The sequence below is a fragment of the Tachyglossus aculeatus genome, chromosome 4 (assembly GCF_015852505.1).
Source record: "Tachyglossus aculeatus isolate mTacAcu1 chromosome 4, mTacAcu1.pri, whole genome shotgun sequence".
In the NCBI taxonomy this organism is placed as follows: domain Eukaryota; kingdom Metazoa; phylum Chordata; class Mammalia; order Monotremata; family Tachyglossidae; genus Tachyglossus; species Tachyglossus aculeatus.
In genome coordinates this window covers 52,723,898-52,751,309 of record NC_052069.1, presented here as the reverse complement: position 1 = coordinate 52,751,309, position 27,412 = coordinate 52,723,898, and the positions used below count along the sequence as shown (strand labels likewise).

At 42.4% G+C, this 27,412-nt stretch overlaps 1 protein-coding gene across 1 annotated transcript in view; it reads left to right on the top strand.

Annotated features, from left to right (window-relative positions):
• DPYD (dihydropyrimidine dehydrogenase) overlaps positions 1–27,412 on the top strand; it is an 884,509-nt gene that overhangs the window by 37,034 nt on the left and 820,063 nt on the right. The window contains exon 2 of the mRNA XM_038745292.1: positions 21,850–21,960. Within this exon, the coding sequence (XP_038601220.1) occupies positions 21,850–21,960 (111 nt within the window). The remainder of the gene's footprint in view (positions 1–21,849; positions 21,961–27,412) is intronic.

The window sequence follows — 27,412 nt, the reverse complement described above, 5'->3', positions numbered from 1 at the left end:
TTACTAAATCAACCTTATCACTGACCTTCCTCTCTCCTGTATCTCTCCTCTTCAGTTTGTACTTGACTCTATTGCCCTCTCTTGGCCCCACAGAGCTCTCCAGTTTTCACCCCATCTCCCTACTACCATTGCTCTCCAAACTCCTCGAGTGAGTTCTCGGCACCCGCTGTTTCAAGTTCCTCTCCTCCAATTCTTTCCTTGAACCCCTCCAATCTGGCTTCTGCCTCTTAACTCCACAGCAACTGCCTTCTCGAAGGTTATAAATCATCTCCTTCTTGCTAAATCCAATGGCCTCAACTCCATCCTAATCATCCTCAACCTCTCAGCTGCCTTCGATACTGTTTAACCACCCCATTCTCCTAGAAACATTATCCAACTTCGGCTTCACTGCTATTGCCATCTCTCCTGTTCTCCTATCTCTCTGGCCTCTCATTCTTGATCTCTTTAACAGGCTCCTCCCACCCCCTAACTGTGGGTGTCCCTCAAGGTTCAATCCTGGGTCTCCTTCTATTCTCCATCGTCACTCAGAGAACTCATTCATTCACATGGCTTCAACTACCACCTCTGTGCAGATATACCCAAATCTACATCTACAGCCCTGATCTCTCTCCCTCTCTGTAGTCTCACATTTCCTTCTGCCTTCAAGACATCTCTCCTTGGATGTCCCACCACCACCTCAAGCTTAATATGTCCAAAACAGAACTCCTTATTTTCCCACCCAAACCCTGTCCGTCCCCTGACTTTCCCATTATTGTACACAGAACCACCATCCTCCCTCTCACAAGCCCTTAAGCTTGGTGTTATCCTTGACTACTCTTTTTCTCATTCAGCTCACATATTCAATCTATCACTAATCCTGTCTGTTCCACCTCCACAACATCACTAAAATCAATCCTTTCCTCTCCATCCAAACTGCTACCATGTTAATACAAGTGTTTATCCTATCCTGACTTAATTGCTGTATCAGCCTCCTTGCTGACCTCCCTGCATCCTGTCTCTCCTCACACCAGTCCGTACTTTACTCTGCTGCCCACATTATTTTTCAATAAATCATTCAGTGCATTTCCCCACTCCTCAAGAACCTCCAATGGTAGCCCATCCACCTCCGCATGAAACAAACTCCTTACCATTGGCTTTAAAGTACTCAGTCACTTTCCCCTTCATACGTCACCTTGCTACTCTACTACTACAGTCCAGCCTGCACATTTTATTCCGTTAATGCCAAGCTATTCACTGTACCTCGATCTCGTCTTTCTTGCTGTCGACCTCTTGTCCGCATCATGCCTCTGACTTGGATCACCTTCCCTCTCCCTATCTGATAGACAGTTTCTCTCTCCTCCACCCCAGTTCAAAGCCTTACTGAAAGCACGTCTTCTCCAAAAGGCCTTCCCTGACTAAGCCCTTTTCCTTTTCTTCCACTTCTATCTGCGTTGTCCCAACTTGCTCCCTTTTTTCATTTCCCCTACCAGCCTTACCACACTTATGTATATATCATTTGTATTAATGTATGTCTCCCTCTCTTGACTAAATGTGGGGAAAGAATATGTCTGTTGTATTTATCATTCTCTCCTGAGTGCTTAGAATAATACTCTGCACACAGTAAGTGTCCAATAAATAAATTGATCAACTGGATCAATTTTCTTAAAAAAAAGCTCAGTCTGCATCTTCCCAAGCACCTCCACATCAAACAGAAACTCCTTACTATCAGCTTTAGGGCACTAAATCAATTCTCTCCTCCTACTTTACCTAGCTGATCTCCAAGCTTGACCCATCCCACACATTTTGCTCCTCTAACATCAACCTACTCACTGTACCCCAGTCTCATTTTTCACTGCCAATCTCTTGCCTATATCCTGCTTCAGATGTAGAACTCCCTCCTCCTTCATATTAGACAGACCATCTTTCTCTCCACCGTCAAAGCCCTACTAAAATTACACCTCTGCCATAATGCCTTCCCTGTCTTAAACCCTCGTAATAATAATAATAATGGTATTTGTTAAGTGTTAACTATGTGCAAAGCACTGTTCTAAGTGCTGGGGAGATACCAGGTGATCAGGTTGTCCCATGGGGGGCTCAGTCTTAATCCCCATTTTACAGGTGAGGGAACTGAGGCCCAGAGAAGTTAACTGACTTGCTCAAAGTCACACAGCTAAGTGGCTGAGCTGGGATTCGAACCCATGACCTCTGACTCCAAAGCCCATGCTCTTTCCACTGAGCCACGCTGCTTCTCATTTCCCCAGTTTCCTATGCATTCAGATCTGTTCTTAAGCATTTGATATTCACCCCAGCCCCACAATACACTTGAACATACATATTTCCTCTGTAATTTATTTTAATGTCTGTATCCCCATCTAGAACATAAGCTTTTTGAGGGCAGGGATTGTATCTCCCAATAGGGGCCTGAGTGGGACAGACACAGGTATGTGATCCACAAATTCACATGATCACCCACAGCAAATGCAGATTTACATTATCACCCAAGGTGGTCTTGTCAAAGTCAAAATTAAACTTCTAGAATCGAACATTCTTTTTCCCCCCAATTAAAGATATACTTGGTAGTGAAAGTAGCTTTTCATTTATTTTAAGTAATGATGGAACAGTTTCTTTGGAACCTGTAATGAGGTATATTGACTAGTACAGAGCAAATGTAGACCCGTCAATTACAATGATTTTGAATAATATGAAGGGGTCATAAGTTTAACATTTAAGTAAAGTCTACCGGGTAAAACAAGGTTTTTGATTTCCCTAGGAAGGATTCTAAGATCTCATTATTTAAAAGCACTCTTTTCAGTATTTCAATTTTAAATGTCATTGGAGTATTCTTTTTCTCAAAGAAATCTGGAAATTATCTCTGTTCAATTTCAGTTTAAAGCTTCTTACATTTTAACTGTCACTTTACAGATCCATACTTTAAGCAGTGTTTTTAAGCAGAGCTGAGTGTTAGTGTAATCAGTAATGATTTCATCAATTAGAAGCATTCCGGATCCACTGAGAGTTCCCTCACCATTGTTTAATTCACAGAATCCTATGTAGGTGGCACATATTTAAAAAAAATCCACTTTTCCATAAACATGGACCATGACCCAGAAACAATGAGTTATTATTCTGCATCTCAATCTAACTATAACAACTTTCAGGTGTATTTTTTTACATTTCAGTTTTACTCTGCAATTTTAATAAACATAGCAATCACTTTGAAGATTTTTCTATGTATATTATTGGTTGGATTACTATTTGGGAAGACTGGAGTTTGGCTTATTAGCCCTTAAACAAACACACATCATAAACTATTTGAAAATGAGTTGTGTGGATTTTTGCATGCATCATTAGTCCTTCATGTTTGATCCACTAGTCTAATCAATCACTGGTATTTGTAATTTGTATTAAAGTGTGTCTTCCCACCTCTATACTGTAAGCTCATTGTGGCAGGAAATGTCTGATTATTGTTGTATTGTACTGTCCCAAGCGCTTAGTACAATGGTCTGCAAATAGTAAACACTCAAAAATGATTGAATGAATGCATTTTTTGAGACTTACTGTGTACCAATCCCTGTATTAAGCACTTGGGAGAGTATCATACAATCAGTAGTATTTATTGAATTCTTACTCTGTGCAGAGCACTGTACTAAGCACTTGGGATGATAAAATACAACAGAATTAGGGAGGCGCCATGGCCTAGTAGAAAGAGCATGGGACCAGGAGTCAGAGGACCTGAATTTTAATCTGATTTGTCACTTCCTGTTGTGTGACTTTGGGCAAGTCATTTAACTTCTTTCTGTGCCTGTTTCCTCATCTGTAATTCAATATTTGTTCTCTTTTTGACTGTGAGCCTGATGCAGGACAGGGGCTATGTCCAACTGAATTATCTTGTTTCTGTCCCGGGGCTTGACACATACCACCATATGAATAGTTGGTAGGCATGATCCCTGCCCTCAAGGAGTTTACGGTTTATAAGAAAGACAAACATAAAAATAAATTGCAGATAGAGGAAGTGGCAGAGTATAAGGCTGTGCCCATAATGATTGCTGTAAGGCTGGGGAGAGAATTAAAGTGCTTTAAGGGGTTCAGTCACTCAATGGTATTTAGTGCTTGATGTGCGCGGAATACTGTATTAAGCGCTTGGAGGAGTAAGATGAAATAGAGTTGGTAGACATATCCCCTGCTCACCACATACTTACAGTTGAGGGGAAGACATACATTAACATAAATAAATTATGGATATGTACATAAGTGCTGAGGATGAGGTGAACATCTAGTACTTTAAGGGACAGATGCAAATACATAGATATAATAATAACCAATTTTCTTGTGTTTCTTCTCAAGGGATTTTCAGTAACCTAAAATAGAAACTCCTGGTTCCAACGAGGTGAATCAATCAATCGTATTTATTGAGTGCTTACTGTGTGGAAAGCACTGTACTAAGCGCTTGGGAAGTACAAGTTGGCAACATATAGAGACAGTCCCTACCCAACAGTGGGCTCACAGAGAACAGACAGAGAACAAAACCAAACATACTAACAAAATAAAATAAATAGAATAGATATGTACAAGTGAAATAGAGTAATAAATATGTACAAACATATATACATATACAGGTGCTGTGGGGAAGGGAAGGAGGTGGTGGGGGGCTGGAGAGGGGGACAAGGGGGAGAGGAGGGAAGGGGCTCAGTCTGGGAAGGCCTCCTGGAGGAGGTGAGCTCTCAGTAGGGCCTTGAAGGGAGGAAGAGAGCTAGCTTGGCGGATGGGCAGAGGGAGGGCATTTCAGGCCCAGGGGATGACATGGGCCGGGGGTCGATGATAGGACAGGCTAGAACGAGGTTTTGTTTTCCTACCTTCCCTCTATCTTCTCTGTTTTTCTCCTAATATTGTCTCCCCAGTCTTCCTCCCTTTTCCTCCACTCCCTACTCTCCCCACCCTTCCCCTTTTAGTTTCTTTTTAGTTGTTTCTGCTGATGTTGTATGCTTGTATGTTTAGTGTTTGCTAACATCTCAGATGGGATTTCATTTCTTGTGGGTTTAAATACATTGTACATTCCAACATGAACTATTCCTTTAGGAGCAGCATGGCTTAGTGGATAGAGCACAGGCCTGGGAATCAGAAAGTCATGGGTTCTAATCCCAGCTCCTCCACTTGTCTGCTGTGTGACCTTGGACAAGTCACTTCATTTCTCTGTGCCTCAATTCCCTCATCTGTAAAATGCAGAGTAAGCCTGTGAGCATTATGTGGGACAGGGACTGTGTCCAACCTGATTATCTTGTATAATATGATATTTAAGTGCTTACTATGTGCTGAGCCCTGTTCTAAGCACTGGGGTAGATACAAGGTAATCAGGTTGTCCCATGTGAGGCTCGCAGTCTTAATCTCCATTTTTGCAGACGAGGTAACTGAGGTACAGAGAAGTTGTGACTTACCCAAAGTCACACAGCTGACAAGTGGCAGAGCTGGGATTAGAACCCATGACCTCTGACTCCCAACCCCGTGCTCTTTCCACTAAGCCATGCTGCTTCCCCAGCTTGTATCTACCCTAGCACTTAAAACAGTGTCTGGCACATAGTAAGCACTTAACAAATACCATTATTATTATCAATAACAATAACTTGTGCCTTTGAATGAACAAGGTCAAGGTGGATATAGTCTTTTTCCTCAAAATAGGTCTACATGCATGTTGGGAAGTATGGACATCTCCTTGTGCTTGGGGTGTGTGTGTCTCTTAGAGCAATATGTTTGACTATTATAAGTGTCCTGGTGAATATGTCAAATTCAATTTTCCTACTCCTCTACTTCAGAGGAGAGAGTTGAAAAATCCTCCCTGGTGGGTCAATTAATTCGTGGTACTTATTGAGTGGTTCTGGACAAGAATTGTCTTTCCCTCCTTGTCTCCCTGTAGCGATTGTGCTGCTCCAGGGAATCCCTGAGCAAATACAGCTGGCACTTCCTGCTGCTTCTGTTTCCCAAGAGTCTTGCATCCCATCCCATGTGTCTTTTGTGACAGAGGATCCTCTCAGCTCGGAATGTGCCCTTCTTAACCAATTTTTTTTATGGTATTTAAGTGCTTACTCTGCCAGTCACTGTACTAGGTTCTGGGGTAGATACAAGCTAATCAGGTTGGGCACAGTGCATTTCCCACAAGGGGCTCACAGTCTTAATCCCCATTTTACAGCTAAGGCGCCTGAGGCACAGAAGTGAAGTGACTTGCCCAGGGTCATACAGCAGACAGGTGGTGGAGCTAGAATGAAAAACCAAGTCCTTTTGACACCCAAACCCATGCGCTATCCACTATGAAAAACTGCTTCCTCCCACTTCCTTGAACTCCTCTCCCTCCAGTAATCCACCCATCCCACCTTCCAGGGATAACTGGCCCAGGGGATGATGGACAGATGGGCTAAGATACAGGCAGAATCAATCATTGGTATTTGAGCACACATTGTGTGGAGAAAGCACTATACATAAGTGCTTGGGAGAGTATAATAGAGTTGATGAAAGTAGCAGAGAGTCCCAACCTCGATTTCTGGCTCCTCACATAATAATAATAATGATGATGGCATTTGCTAAGTGCTTACTGTGTGCAAAGCACTGTTCTAAGCATTGAAGCACTGTTCTACATGAGGCAGAAAAGTGGAGAGAGTTGTAGGAAGGCAGAATTCATAGCTTCCCTTGAGTTATTGGATGAAAGGGTCATTGGACCAGAAGAGTGGAGGTGGTTGGATTGCCTCAGGACATGGTGAGAATAGGGAAAGAAATGGCAAGGGATCTGCTTAATTGGATCAAAAGACATTTGTGCCTGTGTTCCTTTGATGCAGCAGGAACTTGCCAGAGAAGCCCAATACTAAAGCTTCTCTGATCCAATCGATGAATCAACCCGTGGTATTTCAGTGTGTATTGCATACGCAACATTATATTAAATCGAGGTGCCCACAATGTAAGTAAAAAGTACTGCCCAGACGTTAAGGAGCTTCCAATCTGCCGTCTGTTGGCAGTTTGTAAGTTCTGCCTTTTCCTTCTGATTTTCTGTTCTCTCCCTTTTGGTGTTTTAATATATCTGGAAGGGAAGAAAGACAATCAGCTGGTCAAGTGTAAGGTTGGTCTCTGTATTTCACTAGTGAGGGCTTCCTTTCTGGAACTAGCAGGTAGGAGGGAATGAGGCTCAAACGTTATTCCCCATTTGCTACTAGGAAGTTCGATACAGAGGAAATACAGTGGGATACATGTGCAAACCACTCAACCTAGTGCTAGTCTGTGGTTATGCTCAAGACAGAACTAGAATTACCTCTAGGGGAGAAGAGGTGGAACATCTTTTTTCTATTTAGAATATCAGGAAACTGTTTCCAAAACTTGAGATTGAGAAAGCAAATGTCTTTTGTACTTTGAAATATTATTGATCTAGAGATAGCAGATTTATCATTATGATAGCGTAAGTACAGGGGAAGCCCAGGCAGAAACTTCTAAACAGTACTCTTACATCTTACAAAACTTCATTTAGCACCACCAGCATAGTTGGGCTCAGATAACACCTAACCAAATGTAGCTATTCTGGGAAGTGTATCCAGGTTGTAAGCCTATTCCTCATTGATATGACTGGTCAAATTAGCAGTTAGAGCCCTGTCTGCTTGTCCCATTATTATTAGGGTAATCAGGGCTGGTTAGTGGATTCTGGCCTGTTCAGTCTACTCTATGCACTTGTGCTTAAGGATGCACTAAAAAACCTGGAACCTGGTAACACAAAACAATTTTGATGCACTGGAAATTTTTATTTCCGATTTAAAAGGCCATGAACAATAACCAAAGTCTTTCAGAAAATCATCCAGAAGGTAGTCTGCTGAATAATGTCCTGTACTCACTAGGCATAATAACAGGGCAGGTGCTTCCAGCAACAAATGCTTGAATGTAGAAAAAGTCACATAGGGCCCAATGGTGAATGGAAAAATCAGTTGTTCACATGTCTTTCCAATCCCATTCGTACACAACACTTTATCATCATAGACACAAAATGGCATCATAAACTGTGCAAATTTTTTCTTGTAGTAATAGAATTCCCACTCCTATCATTAAAGAATCACTGTAATTTTACTCATGTTATCTGAACCTTTTGTCATCAGTGGCTCATGGATGCCAACTTATGTTTAGGGACTTGTCCCAGGTCAACCTGCAGTCAAGTGGCGGAGCTGGGATTAGAACTCAGGTCTCCTGACTCTGTTGTGTGCTCCATCCACTGTGCCATCTCCATTGTGATTGTCTTTTGTAGGGCATTCAGTGTTTTAATAATTATTATTAATAATAATAATGATGGCATTCATTAAGCACTTACTATGTGCAAAGTACTGTTAAGTGCTGGGGAGGTTACAAGGTGATCAGTTTGTCCCCACGTGGGCTCAGTCTTAATCCCCATTTTACAGATGACGGAACTGAGGCCCAGAGAAGTGAAGTGACTTGCCCAGAGTCACACAGCTGACAATTGGTGGAGCCGGGATTTGAACCCGTGACCTCTGACTCCAAAGCCCATGCTCCTTCCACTGAGCCCCGCTGACACCCTAAAGTGTATTTGAGAGTAAATGATCATAAAATGTCTTTGGGAATTTTTAGCTTCCTAGACTGAAGCTTAGCTCTTGATACTTAGTTACTTGAGACAGTATATACAGAGCCTTTTCATAGCATCTGAGGGGTGGAAATAATTTAGGGAAGTAACTTGTCTACTTGCATTCAGTTGCATGAGACCAAATTATATTACAGAGATGAGCATAGTATCCAGGACGGGGGAGATGTGGGCATGCTTGAAGGCAGAGGGGAAGAAGCCATTGGAGAGTGAGCAGTTGAAGATGGGAATTAAGGAGGGGAGGAGGGAAGGGATGAGAGTTTTTATAAGGTGCAAGTGAATGGTGTCTGATGCACATGTGGAGAGGGTGGTACTTGAGAGGAGGGCAAAATCTCCTCAGGAGATACTGCTGGGAAGGATGGGAAATTTGGAGGTAGGGATGGAGAAGGGGGAGGGGTGATTTGGGGGAGCTCACACCTAATGGTGTTAATTTTCCTAATGAAGAAGTTGGCCAGATTGTTGGGGGTGAGAGATGGTGGGGTGATGGGGGCCTGAGGAGGGAGTTAAATGTCTGGAGCAGCTGACGAGGTTGGTGGGCATGGGTTTTCAATAAGGGAAGAGAAATAGTTTTGTACTCTAAGTGGACAAGGTTAGCCTGGTGTTAAGATATCCATCAGCAGCATTCAGTGGCGCGAGCTTAACAGCAAAGGAGGCAGACAGGGGATGTGATCCAGGGCTGTGGGTTAGTAGCATGAGAGCGATGAAAGGATAGGAGAGTGAGCTGAGTAGAGAGGGTGGAGTTGAGAGCATCTATTTGGTCATCAAGAGTGGGAAGAATGGGTAGGGAGGCTAGGTGGAGTGTGATGCGCTGAGAGAGGTGGATGGGATTGAGAGAGCAGAGGTCTCTGTGGATGAATAGTAGAGATTTATGGGGAGGAGGAGTGTGAGAGAGGAGGCAAGTGAGAAGGTGTGGTCAGAAAGAGGGATTTCAGAGTTGGTGAGGTTCCTCTTATTTGTACCCCCATTTCAGTAGCTAATTGGGTATCTTGCAGCCACCCACTTTCATCACGTGTTCAAGCAAAGCCTTGAAATAATTCTGTAGAAGACAACATAAGATAAATGAAGAAATGTCACAGTAGGTCAAAAAGATGCCCTAGCCAGCTCAGATGCTCCAAAGGTCCAACGATGGCTGCCCTCTTTTCATCTATCTTCATGATTAGGGGTCACCCTCCCAACTTTATTTTTTAAGCATGCTAAATGGCAAGGACTGGAAAGGCAAGGGAGTTTTCCATTCAAATTTGTGAAGGGTCAAGGAGTTTAAACGGTGACTGGTGTTGGAATAATCACCGTTTTTGAAACAGAGAAGGGTGGATTTTTTTAAGCCTACAAAACATATTTACCTTCCTATTGCTAAAAAAAAAAAATCTTTCCCTCCAGAAAATGCTTAATAAGGTAATAATGAAATTTAAATGACACAAAGTTAAATCTAAGGCTTGGTGGTTTTCTTTGTTTAGGGAGCTTCCTCTTTTGTGCTCTCTGTCATTCTTGTTTTATATGTGGGTATGAATATTCCTCTTCAGTAGCAAAATTCATGATCATCTCTTTCAGCACTCACATTGAGTCTCAGAATGGTGTCAACAGTTAAAGGAATGAGTGCCAGTACATAACTCTTAGTTCATACCGTGTAGGCCTGGCTATGAACTTTGGTGGTCATAGAGAAGCAGCGTGGCTCAGTGGAAAGAGCACGGGCTTTGGAGTCCGAGGTCAGGGGTTCAAATCCCGGCTCTTGCCAATTGCCAGCTGCGTGACTTTGGGCAAGTCACTTCACTTCTCTGGGCCTCAGTTCCCTCATCTGTAAAATGGGGATGAAGACTGTGAGCACCCCCGTGGGACAACTTGATCACCTTGTAACCTCCCCAGTGCTTAGAATGGTGCTTTGCACACAGTAGGTGCTTAATAAATGCTATCATTATATATTATATTATTATTATTATTTTTATACTTTATCATCAATAAAATCCATGCCACTAAACTCCCTTAAATTCTGGTAAATTGTGGCACCACCATTAGAGAGGCCTAGTTTGAGGGTGTCTTGGTTTGGAGAAGCAAACGTGAATTATTGGGTTTGTGGCAACATTTTAGGAAGGCACTGTAATGAAATATGAATATTGCCAAATGAAAATTTGGAGGTTAGCAGTAAAAATCAACCAATTTTCAGGCACCAGCATCCTGATACTATTCGTATGTCATTTATCAAATGATTACAATATGCTACTTACTAGGGGAGATTAAGAAAAAAAAAGATTAGACATAATGTTACTGTAATCCTTATACCTTTAGTGGAATATTGTGCACACAGTAAGTGCTTAATAAGTGCCATCGATTAATAATTTATGCGTAAGGGGTTAATGCACCTTTTAAGGAAACGAATTTACTAACTCAGCTGACTTGGGGTATATTTTTAAAAGACAAAGCTACTGAGGACTGTATATTAATTTATCAGGCAGTAAGTGTTGATAACTTTTATGAATCTCTTGTTTGAAGGTATTTTGGGATTGCTATCAATTGTTCATATTCTGAATTTTTATAGTCAGTGTTTGAACATTTAGTGTGTGCAGAGCACTCTGGGAGAGTACAATAGAGTTGGTACCCATGATCTCTGCCCCCAAGGAATCTGCTGTCCAGAGGTGGAGAAAGACATTAAAATTACAGTTAGGGGAATGGTAGAGTATAAGGATATGCACATAAGTCCTGTGATGCTAAAGGTGGGATTGAGTATCAAAGTGCTTAAGGGGTAGGCAACCAAGGGCCAAGGCAACCCCGAGGGGAGTGCAAATAGGGTGGGAAATGAAAGCTTCTTGGAAGAAATAATTTAGTAGGGCATTGATGTAGGGAGAGTGGTCTGTCAGATATGAAAAAGGAGGGAGTTCTGGGACAGAGGGAGGATGTGGGCAAGGAGTTGATGAGAAAGATGAGGTCAAGGTACCGTAAATGTGGAGGATGGATTGTAATTCATTAGCAAGATAAAGTAGGAGGAGGAGAGCTGATTGAGTGCCTTAAAACCAATGGTAAGGAGTTTGATGCAGAGATGAATGGGCAATTATTGGAGGTTTTCAAGGACGAGGGAGACATAGGCTATTTTTTTTTTTTTTAAGAAAAATGATCCAGTAAACAGATTGGGGAAAGACAGGAGGCAAGGAGGTCATCAAGGAGGCTGATACAGTAGTCAAAGGTGTGGAGCAGAGAAGCAGTGTGGCCTGATGGATATAGCACCAGTTTGGGAGTTAGAAGGATCTGGTTTTTTAATCCTGGTTCTGCCACTTGTCTGCACTGTGACCTTGGGGATGTTAGGAAATTTCTCTGTGCCTGTTACCTCATCTGTGAAATGGGAATTAAGACTGTGAGCCCCTTGTAGGACAGGGAGTATGTCCAACCTGATTCTTTTGTCTACCCCAGAACTTAGTACAGTGCCTTGCACATAGTAAGTGCTTAACAAGTACCATAAAAAAAGTGGAATTTAAGTGCTTGGATCAGCATGGTAGAAGTTTATGTGGAAAGGAAGGAATGGATTTTAGAAATGTTGTGAAGGTAGAACTGGCACCATTTGGTGACAGACTGAATATGTATTTTGAACCAAAAGGCTGAGTTGAGGATAATGCCAAGGTATTGGGCATTTGATGATGGTGTTGTCTACAGTGATGGGAAAGTCTGGGGAAGACAGGATTTACAATGCTTTTTATTTAGGATATCATGAAGACAAATTGCCAGGAGATGGTCTCGCCCAATTAAATTTATCTCTTCTACAATGTCCATTGAATCCTGTCCTTTGACTTTCTGTGAAACCTTAGCCGAATACTTTGTTTCATATGCTTTTTATCTATGCTATAAGAAACCAAAAAGCTGCAGTGATAAACCACAGATAAATAACACTAAATATTTATTCTCAGAAGTTGCATTACCATACTGACAACCAATCATTTAAAACAATATGGATTATTGAAATAAAAATGAAACTACACCATTTGTCTCTTCCTCTCAGTTGGGTGCATTCAATGTTTGTCATTTTTAAAAGCTGTTCATTAGGTTTGCAACCCAAATCAACGTGAAATTCATTATGACTGAACATTTCTCAAAAGGAAAATTGTATTCCCATAAGAAAAAGCTATCACATTTCCAAATTTATTTTCCAAAGGGGGCTTTACCAGGTCTGCAAAAGTTACCAAATTGCAGAGTGGCAAACATTTTGTCACATTAGACGTTATTGCCTTGTCCCTGAACTCTGTGGTGGCCTTGGGGAACCTGGGATTTGAAGGTTCCTAGGGGAACTGATCCATCACTCAGTGGTCCCCTGTGATTAGGCTCTTGTGGGTCTAGAAACGATGTAGTCTCTCTTTTTCCATGCTTCTGGAATTCTAATAACAATAATAATAATTGAGGTATTAAGCACTTACAATGTGCCAAGCAGTGTATTAAGCCCTGGGATAAGTACAAGGTAATCAGGTTGGACACAGTCCCTGTGCCACATGGGACTCTCAGTCTTAATCCCCATTTACAGGTGAGGCAATGGAGGCGCAGAGAGGTTAAGTAACTTGCTCAACGTCACTCAGCAGACTTGTGGCAGAAATCATCATCATCAATCGTATTTATTGAGCGCTTACTGTGTGCAGAGCACTGTACTAAGCGCTTGGGAAGTACAAGTTGGCAGCATATAGAGACAGTCCCTACCCAAAAGTGGGCTCACAGTCTAAAAGGGGGAGACAGAGAACAAAACCAAACATAGTAACAAAATAAATAGAATAGATATGTACAAGTAAAATAGAGTAATAGTAAATAGAGTAATAGTAAATAGAGTAATAATAAATAGAGTAATAATAAATAAGTAGAGTAATAGAGAAATAGGATTAGAACCCACAACTTCTGACTCCAAGGCCCGTGACTGTCAGATAAGAGGATCTGTGGCAGTCCGAACCCCGCCACTACAAAGAAGGAACCATTCCCAAACCATCCATACATCTGCATATGCCTGTGTATCCAAGATCAACCTGAATCCTGGCCCTGCATTTCCAAAGCTTTGTTTCCAGACTCTCTGGGAAGTCTACCAGCAGGGTAGATTCACAAATCCATCAATGGGAAGTCTGATTCTTGATAGGTTTGTTTTTACTTCACCTAGAATGGATCCTTGGAAAACCCAGCACTACTCCATACTTGAATTTATCTCAGGAAAGAGATCTTCTAGTGGGCTAGATATAAGAAATAGCATTGTATTCTTCCATTGGAGTTTATAAATAAAAAGTGCAGAAACATTTTTTTCTAGGCTAGCAGATGCATCTTTTGGTAATGTTCAACATATGTATTTGAATACTTAAGTGGGGTGGTATCCAGGACTGGATTGATGATCCAGGAACTAAGACAGAAAGATTTATAAGATTTATTTAGCAGCCAGATAGAGCAAGCTTTGAGTGAGGCTGAGAGCAGAGAGGGTCATATGTTCAGATTTGTATTTTGGAAGAAGTGATCTTATTTGTTTAGTCTGATTTTTGTGGATAGGCACCTGCACACCAACACCATTTGATTCTATTTATTTTATTTTGTTAGTATGTTTGGTTTTGTTCTCTGTCTACCCCTTTTAGACTGTGAGCCCACTGTTGGGTAGGGACTGTCTCTGTATGTTGCCAATTTGTACTTCCCAAGCGCTTAGTACAGTGCTCTGCACATAGTAAGTGCTCAATCAATACGATTGATGATGATGATGATGCACACAAATATAAAGTAGACTATACCTCTACTGATCATTTTATAGAGTTTGGAAACTTGACTTCCTTAGACAATATTTTTTTTCAATTGATAACTTCTGAGTGTTCTATTATGTTCCCAGATACCTAGTACAGTGCTCTAAACACTGGAAATGTTCAGGAAATGTTGATAATGGTGGACTCTGACAGTCTCTACAGTAATTCTTGTTTGTAGACTACATTTCCGTATTAATTCTAGAACACACTAAGTATTTTTGTCTTGAAATTCTGCAATTGTTGCTATGGAAATTCTCACTGCAGAAATGCTACTGGGATGAGCAGCATATAATTGTTTTATTCCTTAATCCATTCTTTGTTCCTGAGTTGAACCGTATATTGTAACCTTTATGAGAACTCAGTGGTTTCAGTACAATGAGACTTATAAAAAAACTTTTTTGGAGTTTGCTTAAATATTTATATTATCTGTACTTAAATTTCTGCATCAATTTCTTTCAATAATTACAAAAAATCATTTTTTTAATAATTAAAAAAAACCTCATTGTGGGGAAGGAAACATACTGAGAATTAACTTTATTAAGTGGCAAAGATTTGAGAATTCTTATTCACTCTTCCACCCCAAGCCTTAATTTGCTTACGTTTATGCCAAATTCAGCTTTTTCATGTAGATCATGTAGATCTGTTTAGAGATGGGGCCTGATGTATTACTGTGAGAATTGATTAGTGTGAACATAACTCTGGTTGAATAAATAGCTGCATTTGAGAGGTTGCTTGTTAGGGATAGAAAGTTAGAGAGTAGGGTGTTTAAAAGATTTTTTTCAATTACTAACATTCTATTATTCCGGTGATCAATGAATAAGCAGTATTAAGTGAGTGTTTACTATGTGCAGAGCACTGTACTAAGCGCTTGGGAGAGTACAGTCCAACAGTGAGAGTAGAGCTATTCCTTTCCCAGAAGGAGTTTGCATTCTAGAGACAGGCTTTATAATGAACTAATTCATTCAATTGTATTTATTGAGTGTTTATTGTGTGCAGAGCACTGTATTAAGTGCTTGGGAAGTACAAGTTGACAACATATAGAGATGGTTCCTACCCAACAACGGGCTCACAGTCTAGAAGGGGGAGACAGACAACAAAACAAAAAATGTGGACACTAGTGTGTACAAAACTGCTGGGGGAATGAAAGTGAGATGAATAAAGGGTACAAATCCAAGTGCAAGGGCACATAATTGGTGGAGGATAAGGGAAATGATGACTTAGTTAATGACTAAGTCATTGGGAAGGCTTCCTGGAGGAGATGTGATTTTTACCTAGGCTTTGAAGGAGTTGAAGAATGGTGGTCTGTCATGTGTATGTGTGTTTTGTTTCCTAGTCTAGAGGAAAGACATGAGAGAGATGTCAGCAGTAAGATAGAGTAGGTTGGCATAGAAAGAGTGAAGTATATGTTGGTTAGGTTACAGTAAGAAGTCAGAGAGGTAATTTTATAAAGCCAATGGTAAGGAGTTTGATGTGGAGGTTGATAGGCAACCATTTGGAAGTTCTTGAGAAGTGGAAAACATAGACTGAAAACATGGACTGTACTTTTTGCAGCAGAGTGAAGTAAATTCTGGAGTTGGGAGTAAAGAGGCAGGGAGTTTAGTGAGGATGCTGATGCAGAAGTCAAGATGGGATTGAATTAGTGTAGTATCAGTTTGGATAGAGTGGAAAGGGTGGACTGTGAAGGCAGAACCAGCAGCGGGATTTGGTGACAGATTGAATATATGGGCTGACTGAAACAGATGAGTTCAGGATACTGCCAAGGCTAAGGACTTGAGACAAAGAAGGACAGTAATATCTCTGTGTTGCAAAAGACCTGTTAGAAATTTAAAGTTTTGGTAGGACATCCAAGTGGAGGTGTCCTAAAGCTAGAAGACAATGCAGAACTGCAAAGGAGAGGAGAGATCAGGGTGTAAAAAAGGAGATTTAGGAATAATCAATGTGTAGATGTCAGATTGAAGCCATGTGAGATAATGAACTTTCCAAGGGAATGGATGTAGATAGAAAATAGAAGGGGATCTAGAATTTAGCCTTGTTGGATTCTCCCCATTAAAGGATGGGAAGCAAAGGAGGAGCCTGTGAAAGATTGAAAAGAGCAGCTCCATTCAATTCAGTTGTATTTATTGAATGCTTACTGTGTTCAAAGCACTGTACTAAGTGCCACTGAGATAGGAGAATCAGGAGGGGACTGATGCCATTAAGATTAAAAACCTTAGGAAATTCTCTGATAGCACTCATCAATACCTGTGGTAAGCAACCTCAAACACTGTTAGCTGCATAGACAGTGAAATGTATCTTTTTATATTTTCTGTAAAACTAAAAAAAAACAACCATAGGGCCCCTTCTTTGGCAGAAGGTGTGTTGCGATTATTATCTTAATGTGGTATTTGTTAAGCGACTATTGTGAGCCAGCACTGGAGTAAATACAAAAGAGAATGTCGTTGCTGTTAAGCTGAGTTGACAGGAATAATAATAATAATTTAATAATTTTGATACTTGTTAAGTGCTTACTATGTGCAAAGCACTGTTCTAATCACTGGGGAGGATACAACGTGATCAGGTTGTCCCATATGGGGCTCACAATTTTAATCCCCATTTTTACAGATAAGGTAACTGAGACACAGAGAAGTGAAGTGACTTGCCCAAAGTCACACAGCTGACAAGTGGCAGAGCTGGGATTTGAACCCATAACCAGCATTCTTCACTTTTCAAAAATGCCTTGATATCATGTGCAGGACCCTATACTTTCTTTAGTGATGTAAAATTCTTAATTTCATGATCTTCAAAGCCTTAGATTACTTTGTCTTTGGCATCACACATCTTGTTGCACATGTTCTTAATTTACCTGAAATGGACATGAATATATCCATGGGATGAAAAGGACATGAATATATTTGATGCTGAATCTACACCACTCAGGGAATAGGCCAAATGAAGGCTGAACTGTCTGGTTTAAAACTAGATGGCAGGAACAGAGACTCTTTTATCTCTTTTTGTGCAGAGTACTGGTCTAAACACTTGGGAGTATTTCATAGATACCATTGATAAACATCCACATTACGTATCGTCTCAGATGCAGGATTTCCTAAATTGTGTTCTGTAATACAGGTCCAAGGATTTTCTTTCCCATTTGACTTCTGGAGGATTGGGGGTGGGCTGCATTACTTGTAAAGTGGGATGGAAGTGACCTCCATAAGCAATGTTTCAACTACTTCTATGCCTGCCGGGGGTCTGTTTTGATTTTGTCTGTCCTCTTCCATTCCTCTGCTTCTGGAAGCCTTTATGCTCTACTATGACCCAATCTAACAAGTCAGGTGAAAAGAGAAAAATGGCTGGAGTACAGGCAGGTGCCAGGGACATGGAGAAACAGCACGGCCTAGTGACAAGAGCCTGGGCTTGGGAGTCAGAGGTCGTGAGTTCTAATCCAATCAATCAATCAATCAATCAATCGTATTTATTGAGCGCTTACTATGTGCAGAGCACTGTACTAAGCGCTTGGGAAGTACAAATTGGCATCACATAGAGACAGTCCCTACCCAACAGTGGGCTCACAGTCTAAAAGGGGGAGACAGAGAACAGAACCAAACATACCAACAAAATAAAATAAGTAGGATAGAAATGTACAAGTAAAATAAATAAATAAATAGATAAATAGAGTAATAAATATGTACAACCATATATACATATATACAGGTGCTGTGGGGAAGGGAAGGAGGTAAGACGGGAGGATGGAGAGGGGGACGAGGGGGAGAGGAAAGAAGGGGCTCAGTCTGGGAAGGCCTCCTGGAGGAGGTGAGCTCTCAGCAGGGCCTTGAAGGGAGGAAGAGAGCTAGCTTGGCGGATGGGCAGAGGGAGGGCATTCCAGGCCCGGGGGATGACGTGGGCCGGGGGGTCGATGGCGGGACAGGCGAGAGCGAGGTACAGTGAGGAGATTAGTGGTGGAGGAGCGGAGGGTGCGGGCTGGGCAGTAGAAGGAGAGAAGGGAGGTGAGGTAGGAGGGGGCGAGGTGATGGAGAGCCTTGAAGCCCAGGGTGAGGAGTTTCTGCTTGATGCGCAGATTGATCGGTAGCCATTGGAGGTTTTTGAGGAGGGGAGTAATATGTCCAGAGCGTTTCTGGACAAAGATAATCCGGGCAGCAGCATGAAGTATGGATTGAAGTGGAGAGAGACACGAGGATGGGAGATCAGAGAGAAGGCTAGTGCAGTAGTCCAGACGGGATAGGATGAGAGCTTGAATTAGCAGGGTAGCGGTTTGGATGGAGAGGAAAGGGCGGATCTTGGCAATGTTGCGGAGCTGAGACCGGCAGGTTTTGGTGACGGCTTGGATGTGAGGGGTGAATGAGAGAGCGGAGTCGAGGATGACACCAAGGTTGCGGGCTTGTGAGACGGGAAGGATGGTAGTGCCGTCAACAGAGATGGGAAAGTCAGGGAGAGGACAAGGTTTGGGAGGGAAGACAAGGAGCTCAGTCTTCGACATGTTGAGCTTTAGGTGGCGGGCGGACATCCATATGGAGATGTCCTGAAGGCAGGAGGAGATGCGAGCCTGGAGGGAGGGGGAGAGAGCAGGGGCAGAGATGTAGATCTGGGTGTCATCAGCGTAGAGATGATAGTTGAAGCCGTGGGAGCGAACGAGGTCACCAAGGGAGTGAGTGTATATTGAGAACAGAAGGGGACCAAGCACTGAACCTTGGGGAACCCCCACAGTAAGAGGATGGGAGGGGGAGGAGGAGCCTGCAAAAGAGACTGAGAAAGAACGACCGGAGAGATAAGAGGAGAACCAGGAGAGGATGGAGTCTGTGAAGCCAAGGTCAGATAACGTGTTGAGGAGAAGGGGGTGGTCCACAGTGTCAAAGGCAGCTGAGAGGTAGAGGAGGATTAGGACAGAGTATGAGCCGTTGGATTTGGCAAGCAGGAGGTCATTGGTGACCTTTGAGAGCGCAGTTTCCGTGGAATGAAGGGGACGGAAGCCAGACTGGAGGGGGTCGAGGAGAGAGTTGTTGTTGAGGAATTCTAGGCAGCGCGTGTAGACAACTCGTTCAAGGAGTTTGGAAAGGAATGGTAGGAGGGATATGGGACGATAACTAGAAGGTGAGGTGGGGTCAAGAGAGGGTTTTTTTTAGGATGGGAGAGACATGGGCATGTTTGAAGGCAGAGGGGAAGGAACCAGTGGAGAGTGAGCGGTTGAAGATGGAAGTTAAGGAGGGGAGAAGGGATGGAGCGAGAGATTTCATAAGATGAGAGGGAATGGGGTCAGAAGCACAGGTGGCTGGAGTAGCACTTGAGAGGAGGGAGGAGAGTTCCTCTGAGGATACCGCTGGGAAGGATGGGAGAGTAGCAGAGAGTGTTGAGAGCCGGGGGGTTGGAGAAAGGGGGGAAAAGACTTTGGGGAGGTCGGACCTGATGGATTTAATTTTGTTAATGAAGTAGGAGGCCAGATCGTTGGGGGTGAGGGAAGGAGGAGGGGGAGGAACCGGGGGCCTGAGAAGGGAGTTGAATGTACGGAAGAGCTGGCGGGGGTGATGGGCATGGGTGTCAATAAGGGAGGAGAAATAGTTTTGTCTGGCAGAAGAGAGGGCTGAGTTAAGGCAGGAAAGGATAAACTTGAAGTGAACGAGGTTGGCATGGTGTTTAGACTTTCGCCAGCAGCGTTCAGCAGCTCGAGCATAAGAGCGAAGGAGGCGGACAGTGGCAGTGATCCAGGGCTGTGGGTTAGTGGTGCGAGAGCGGCGAAGGGAAAGGGGAGCGAGCGAGTCTAGCTGAGTAGAAAGGGTAGAGTTGAGAGCAGTAATCTGATCATCAAGACTGGGTAGAGAGGAGAGGGCGGCGAGGTGGGGTGTGAGGCGCTCCGAAAGATGGGTGGGGTCCAGAGAGCGGAGATCTCTGTGAGGGAGTAATACGGATTTACAGGGGAAAGGAGTGTGAGTGAGGAGGCAGGTGAGAAGATTATGATCAGAGAGAGGGATCACAGAGTTGGTGAGGGTGGACACAGTGCAGCGGTAGGAGATGATGAGGTCGAGGGTGTGACCAAGTTGGTGAGTGGGTGAGGTGGGGTGGAGGAAGAGGTTGGCAGCGTCAAGGAGAGATAGAAGGCGGGCGGCAGAGGAGTCGTTAGGGATATCCATGTGGATATTGAAGTCTCCGAGGATCAGAGTGGGCATGGAGAAGGAGAGAAGGAATGTGAGGAAGGGGTCAAAGTCGTTAAAGAAGTTGGAAGTGGGGCCCGGAGGGCGGTAGATGACGGCTACAAGAATCTGGAGGGGGTGGTAGAGGCGAATAATGTGGGCTTCAAAGGAAGGGAAGGAAAGGGAAGGGGGAGGAGGGATAGTGCGAAAGCGACATTGGGGGGCGAGAAGGAAACCGACACCTCCTCCTTTTCCGGTGAGTCTGGGGGAGTGGGAGAAGAAGAGGCCTGCACTGCAGAGAGCAGCAGAAGAGACCGTGTCGTCCGGCGACAGCCATGTTTCAGTTAGGGCTCTGCCACTTGTCTGCTGTGTGACCTTGGGCAAGTCACTTAACTTTTCTGTGCCTCAGTTCCCTCATCTGGAAAATGGGGATTGAGACTGTGAGCCCCATGTCTGACAGGGACTGTGTCCAAACTGAATATCTTGTATATATCTCAGCACTTAGAACAGTGCTTGGCACACAGTAAGCACTTAACAAACACCATTATTATTATCGTTATGAAGGGTGGCAATAACGCTGTAGAAAATCTGAGCCCGGGGGAAAGTCTTAAGCACAGTCAATCAGTGGTACTTGAGTGCATACTGTGTGCAGAACGCTGTGCTAGGCACTTGGGAAAGTACAGTACGACAGAGTTGGTTGACAGGGGGCTTATACCAAACTGGATGTGGAGGAAATGGCTCCAGATGCCACTAATGGCAAGAGGGCTTGGAATTGCCAGTGCCCATACTACAGAAGAACACGTGCTATGATGGAGCTAATATATTATTTTCTGTTAAAAGGGTTTTTTAACGCAGTGAAAGTGAAATGTAGTGCGTATTGCTTTGAAGTTTTTTGTTGCAGGCACTTTGGGTGACAATGCAAGGAGTTATGTAAGAAGTAAAGAGTTTAACTAAAATCATACGTATTTGCCATTTTTTTACTTGTTATACATGCTCTATCGGCTCCTAATGAAAGTTTCTCAGTGCTTTTGTGAGATGAGCAAAATATCTATAGCTGGAATTGGTTTAAAATTACTGATTTTTATTATAGAATGGTCAGAAGCTCTTCTTTTTTTTTTTTCCCTTAGCACTTTAATAAAAGTTCCTCCCAAAGCCTATTATAACTCAGATAAGTAAGGCCTTTTGGAAAGAGTATGAAGTCCTTCCAACAACTAGGGATCAGTGTAGAGAATTGCTGGAAACATTGTTCATCCACCTCTGCAGGGTGTGAAACCATCCCCAGTGGCTCTAATGAACTCCAGTACAGAATAACTGCAGGCTCTGTGAAAGCTGGACTCATTTATTTTATGTTTTCACTTATGCCTTTATGTTTTTGTTGCAAAATTGAGATTAATAATTTCTCTTTCTACAGAATCTTCTGGGCTTAAATCCTCGTATACAATCTCATGCTACTGTACGTTCCACAGCAGCAAAGAAGCAAGACAAGAAGCACTGGAAAAGAAACCTTGATAGGAACTGCTTTGTAAGTACTGCTCAACATAATTATGTGTAGAAAGCCCTGTTAATTCAATATAAGAGTTGAATTTAATGCTAGAAATGCAGTTTGTGGTAAAGGAATCCAATTGTGATTGTTTTTAAACCTCTCAAAGTGATTATTCCAAACATCCTGGCTGCAGTAAATCTCAAAAGAATGTTTTTCTCCGTGTAGGTTTGCATCTCAAGTGTCACGGTAACACTTTACTGAAATGATTCTGATTCATTTAGATGTGAGCTTTTGAAGTTGTTTTCAGGGGGAAATAAAATAAGCGCTTAATCCCAAGAAGTATTTTGAGCCTTTCCCAAAGCACATTTGTTGTCCTTTGTCTTAAAAAGGAAGTTGTATTTTTGCCAAGGAATTGGATTAACAATAACATCATCACGTTAGGGTAAAAACAGGTCTCCTTCCTATTCCCTTTCTTTTTGCTGCCAAATCTATAAGGACATATTGAAAGGAGTTAGAAAGTGTGAGAGGGAGCAGAGGAAGGAACTGAGTTCCCAAAGAGTTCTCCCTAGGGTATCCTAATCCTAAGAGAACCACAATTCTAGGGGGGGCGAGAGCCAACAGAAAATAAGATGGCCACTGTTAGACTCGGAAGCCTTGAGGGTGTGTGATTCCTAGCCCATAGGACTATGGAAATTTCCCATATGACCTACAGTGACAGCTGCTAAGACAGTATGCTAGGCAGACCGTAGTCTGCAGAGCTGAGACACAGACAAGTTTAATTTTAAAGTTCGGAAGGTGAGAGGAGAAAGCCAAACCAAATCCAAAGGATAAACTGCCAATTGCAAAAGCTTTAACACGTGCCTCAGTGTGGTTCAGTGGAAAGAGCACGGGCTGGGGAATCAGAGGTCATGGGTTCTAATCCCTGCTCCGCCACTTGTCAGCTGTGTGACTTTGGTCAAGTCCAATAATAATAATAATAATAATGGCATTTATTAAGCGCTTACTATGTACAAAGCACTGTTCTAAGCGCTGGGGGGTTACAAGGTGATCAGGTTGTCCCACGGGGGGCTCACAGTCAACCCCCATTTTACAGATGAGGGAACTGAGGCCCAGAGAAGTTAAGTGACTTGCCCGAGGTCACACAGCTGACAATTGGCAGAGCCGGGATTTGAACCCACGACCACTGACTCCAAAGCCCGTGTTCTTTCCACTGAGCCACGCTGCTTCTCTGTGCTTAACTTCCTTAACTTCTCTGTGCTTGTTACCTCATCTGTAAAATGGGGGTTAAGACTGTGAGCCCCCCGTGGGACAACCTGATCACCTTGTAACCTCCCCAGCACTTAGAACAGTGCTTTGCACATAGCGCTTAATCAATGCCATCATTATTATTATTATTACCTCATCTGTAAAATGGGGATGAAGACTGTGAGCTCCTCGTGGGACAACCTGATTACCTTGTATCCACCCCAGCACTTAGAACAGTGCTTGGCACATAGTAAGCACTTAAAGAACACCATTATTCCAGAGCTTAGAACAGTGCCCAGTGATCAGAACAGTGCTCGGCACATAGTACGCGCTCAACAAGTACTATCACTATTATTATCATTTAAGAAACACCATAATCTCCATAAAGGGTGATACTTCCACATGGCCCAGGGCAGGCACTTTTCCCACAGACATTTTTGTAGCAAGACAAACAGAGAGCAGATGGAGAGAGGTCTCCTTCATTTAGGAGACCAGCTTGGTTCACACTCATTACCAGACGTTTCTGGGAAAAGTACATTCATTCATTCATTCATTCATTCAATTGTATTTATTGAATGCTTACTGTGTGCAGAGCATTGTACTAAGCGCTTGGGAAGTACAAGTTGGCAATATATAGAGACGGTTCCTACCCAACAACAGGCTCATAGTCTAGAAGGGGGAGACAGACAACAAAACAAAGCATGTGGTCAGGTGTCAAGTCATCAGACTAAATAAACGTAAAGCTAGATGCACATCATTGACAAAATAAATAGAATAGTAAATATGTACAAGTAAAATAAATAGAATAATCTGTACAAACATATATATATATATAGGTACTGTGGGGAGGGGAAAGAGAGAATTTTAGTCCTCAGGTATGTTTTTTCCTTCTCAGTCCACTGACTTCATCGTTACCTTCAATGGAAACCTGGAACAATCAGTTTCTGCCAGCAGCCACCAATCTTAATGTTGTCCTGCAGAAGAGTGACTTTTACTTCTCTAATTCCATCAGAAGTCATTCTAAGCCTGTTGCTAAAGTCAATCTCTTACATGCCCTGCTGCCACACTAGAGTTGCCAAATTTCCAAATTTTCCAGAACCAGTTTCCCTTTCAGCCAGTCTTATTTCTTGAGGGCTTACTGTGCATTAAACACTTGGGAGAGTAGAGTAAAAAGAGTTGGTAGATATGTTGTCTCCCAGCTGTTTTGGAGAATTCATACACTCTCATGGGTTGCTTTTCTTCTTGCCTTCAGGATATCTATAGCTGGATGTCCCACTGACACCTCAAACTAAAATTGTCCAAGGCAGAGCTCCTTATCTTCCCACCCAAACCCCATCCTCCCCTCCCCTTTCCATGACTGTAGATAGTACCACTACCCTCTCCACCTCGCCACCCATAACACGGGCATTATCCTGCACTCATTTTTCCCTTACAACCCCCATATTCAGTCCCACCAAATCTTTTCAATTCTACCTTCACAAGACTAAAATCCTCCCTTTTCCTCTCTATCCAACCTGCTACTCTGCGGATCCAAACACTTACGTACGTATGTCTGATTTATTTATCCTAATGTTTGTCTTCCCCTTTTGATAGTAAACTCATTATGGACAGGACATGTTTTCCAACTCTTGCGCTGTACTCTCCCAAACTCTTAGTACAATGTTCTGCACATAGTAAAAAGTACTCAATAAATACCAGTTAATGATAATGAACTTACTGTCTAGAGAGGAGAGACAGATATGAAAATAAATTATAGATAGATGTGTAAGTGTTGTGGGGAGAAAGTGGGGTGAATATTAAGTGCTTAAAAGGAACAGATCTCATTCCTTCCATTACTGTATCATTGCATCCCTAAACCTCCTCTCCTTTCTGAGAAGCAACAGGGTGTAGTGGAGAGATCACAGATCTGGGAATCAGAAGGTCATGAGTTCTAATCCTGACTCTTCCACATGTCTGCTGTGTGACCTGGGGCAAGTCACTTCACTTTTCTGTGCCTCACTTACCTCAACTGGAAAATGGGGATTGAGACTGGGAGCCCCACGTGGGACAGGGACTGTGTCCAACCCAATCTGCTTGTATCCACCCCAGAGCTTAGAACAGTGCCTGGCACCTAGTAAATGCTTAATAAATACCGTAATAATTCTTATTATTCAAAGTCTTGGGGGGCCCCACCTCCTGGCCCACAAATTTGGCAGGTTGAAACCAGACGGGGAGAGAACCAGGAGATGAGGATGAGAAGTAGATTTTCAGAGGGTGTGGAAGGACTCAAGGGACTCCAAGTCCTGCCGCCCCTTATCTATTCTGCTGCTGCCTCTATTACATAAAACCAGAATGGCTGGCTAAGGCTAGGACTTCCTGCTCTCCCTAAATTCCATATCAGTGGCAAAACATCGCCTCATATTCTGTCATAAACACTAGTGATTTGAGGTTGGAGTAACCTTGTTGTGGACAGAGAATGTGCCTATGGTTGTATTGTACTAGGAGCTTGGGAGAGTACACACAATAAGCACTTGGTAAATATAACTGAATGAATGAATTAGAGAAGCAGCATTGCCTAGTGGAAAGAAAACAGGCCTAGGAGTCAGAGGACCTGGGTTCTAATTCTAGCTTTGACAACCACCTGCTGTGTGAGCATAGACAAATCACTTAATTTCCGTGACCTTTTTCTCAACTATAAAATAGGGATTAAATATCTGTTCTCCCTTCTATACTTATCTATCACTTGTATTTATTGAACTCTTACTATGTGCAGAACACTGTACTAAGTTCTTGGAAAACTACAATACACGGTAGGACTGAAAACCCACTATGGGACAGTGACTGTTTCAGACCGAGCTTATAACAGTGCTTGACTTGTAGTAAGGTCTCAACAGATACCATAATATTAAAAATAAAGATTTACTGGAGAGTGAGCTGGACACTCTAATCAGAGGGTGAATTCTGTTAAGTCTGACACTCAAATTGTGTGGGAGATTTCACACAAAATATGTCCTCTTCTAATTATAATAGGTTGCCTTCACTAGAAAATTTCTGAACTATTATTGCCTGGGGGAATGTTTCATTGTAAGTATCTTATCCTTCTGTTAGATTTTTCTCAAATTACCTCTCTGGGGAAATAATGTTAAAATAATTTTGGACTTGACACAAAACAGTTTTAGTTTAACTTTTCTTCTCATGACAGAGGATTCTTTTCAGTAATACAAATGTAAAATTCTTTGCGAGTATTAAAATTGTATATTCAACAGATTTCTCATTATGAACATATAATTGAATGAAGATACCATCATTTAAGAGGAATGGATCCTCATCCTTAAAGGAGATAGATAGGATTGATAGGGGTTTTTTTCTTGTCAATTTTTCAAAGAGCAGAATAATTTTTCTTATGTCAGAGCTTGATCTCATTGTGAGGTAACCACTTTCAGTGGGCTTTATAGAATGTTATGCTCTCAGTATAATTGAGGGATGATTCTATAAACTTGAATCATCTGCTAGGTGTGGCCATAGTATAGGTGAATCAGAATTCTTTTTTTGAATTCACAAAATTGCCCATGCATTATGGAACCATAGACAAGTTCCTGGGTTCTGTGCTCTTGTTCTGTAGATATACGTGTGAGTATGTTGAAAGAGGAACATGATAACTTTGCCAAGCTCTTTGTACAGTGCTCGGCACACAGTAAGAACTCAATAAATTTGATCGACTGGTTTAACCATGGAAAATTTTGGGGGTAAATTGGAAGGCTAATTTGGCCCTGCCTCGATTATTACAACAGCCCGCTACTGGTTATTTCTCCCAACCCTTCCCCACTGCAATCACAGACAAAGCAGCAAAAATCATTGATTATTCTCAAAAATAATAATAATAGTGGTATTTGTTAGCTGCCTACTATATGCCAAGCACTGTGCTAAGTGCTGGGGTAAATAAAAGATCATCTGGTCCCACATGGGGCTCACAGTCTAAGTAGGAGAGAGAACGGGTATTGAGTCCCCATTTTTCAGTGAGGTACATGAGGCACAGAAAAATTAAATGATTTGCCCAAGGTCACGTGGCAGAACCAGATTCAGAACCCAGGTCCTGCCTCCCATACTCTTTCCACTAGGCCAAGATACTAGTTTTTAATTTTATGAGGACACAACTTTGAAAGCTAATAATTATTCCCAATTGCCACACATCAAATTAAAATTCTAAACCCAGATTTCTTCTTAGCTAATCCCCAATTTTTCCCCCAGCATCCGTTATTTTGAGATT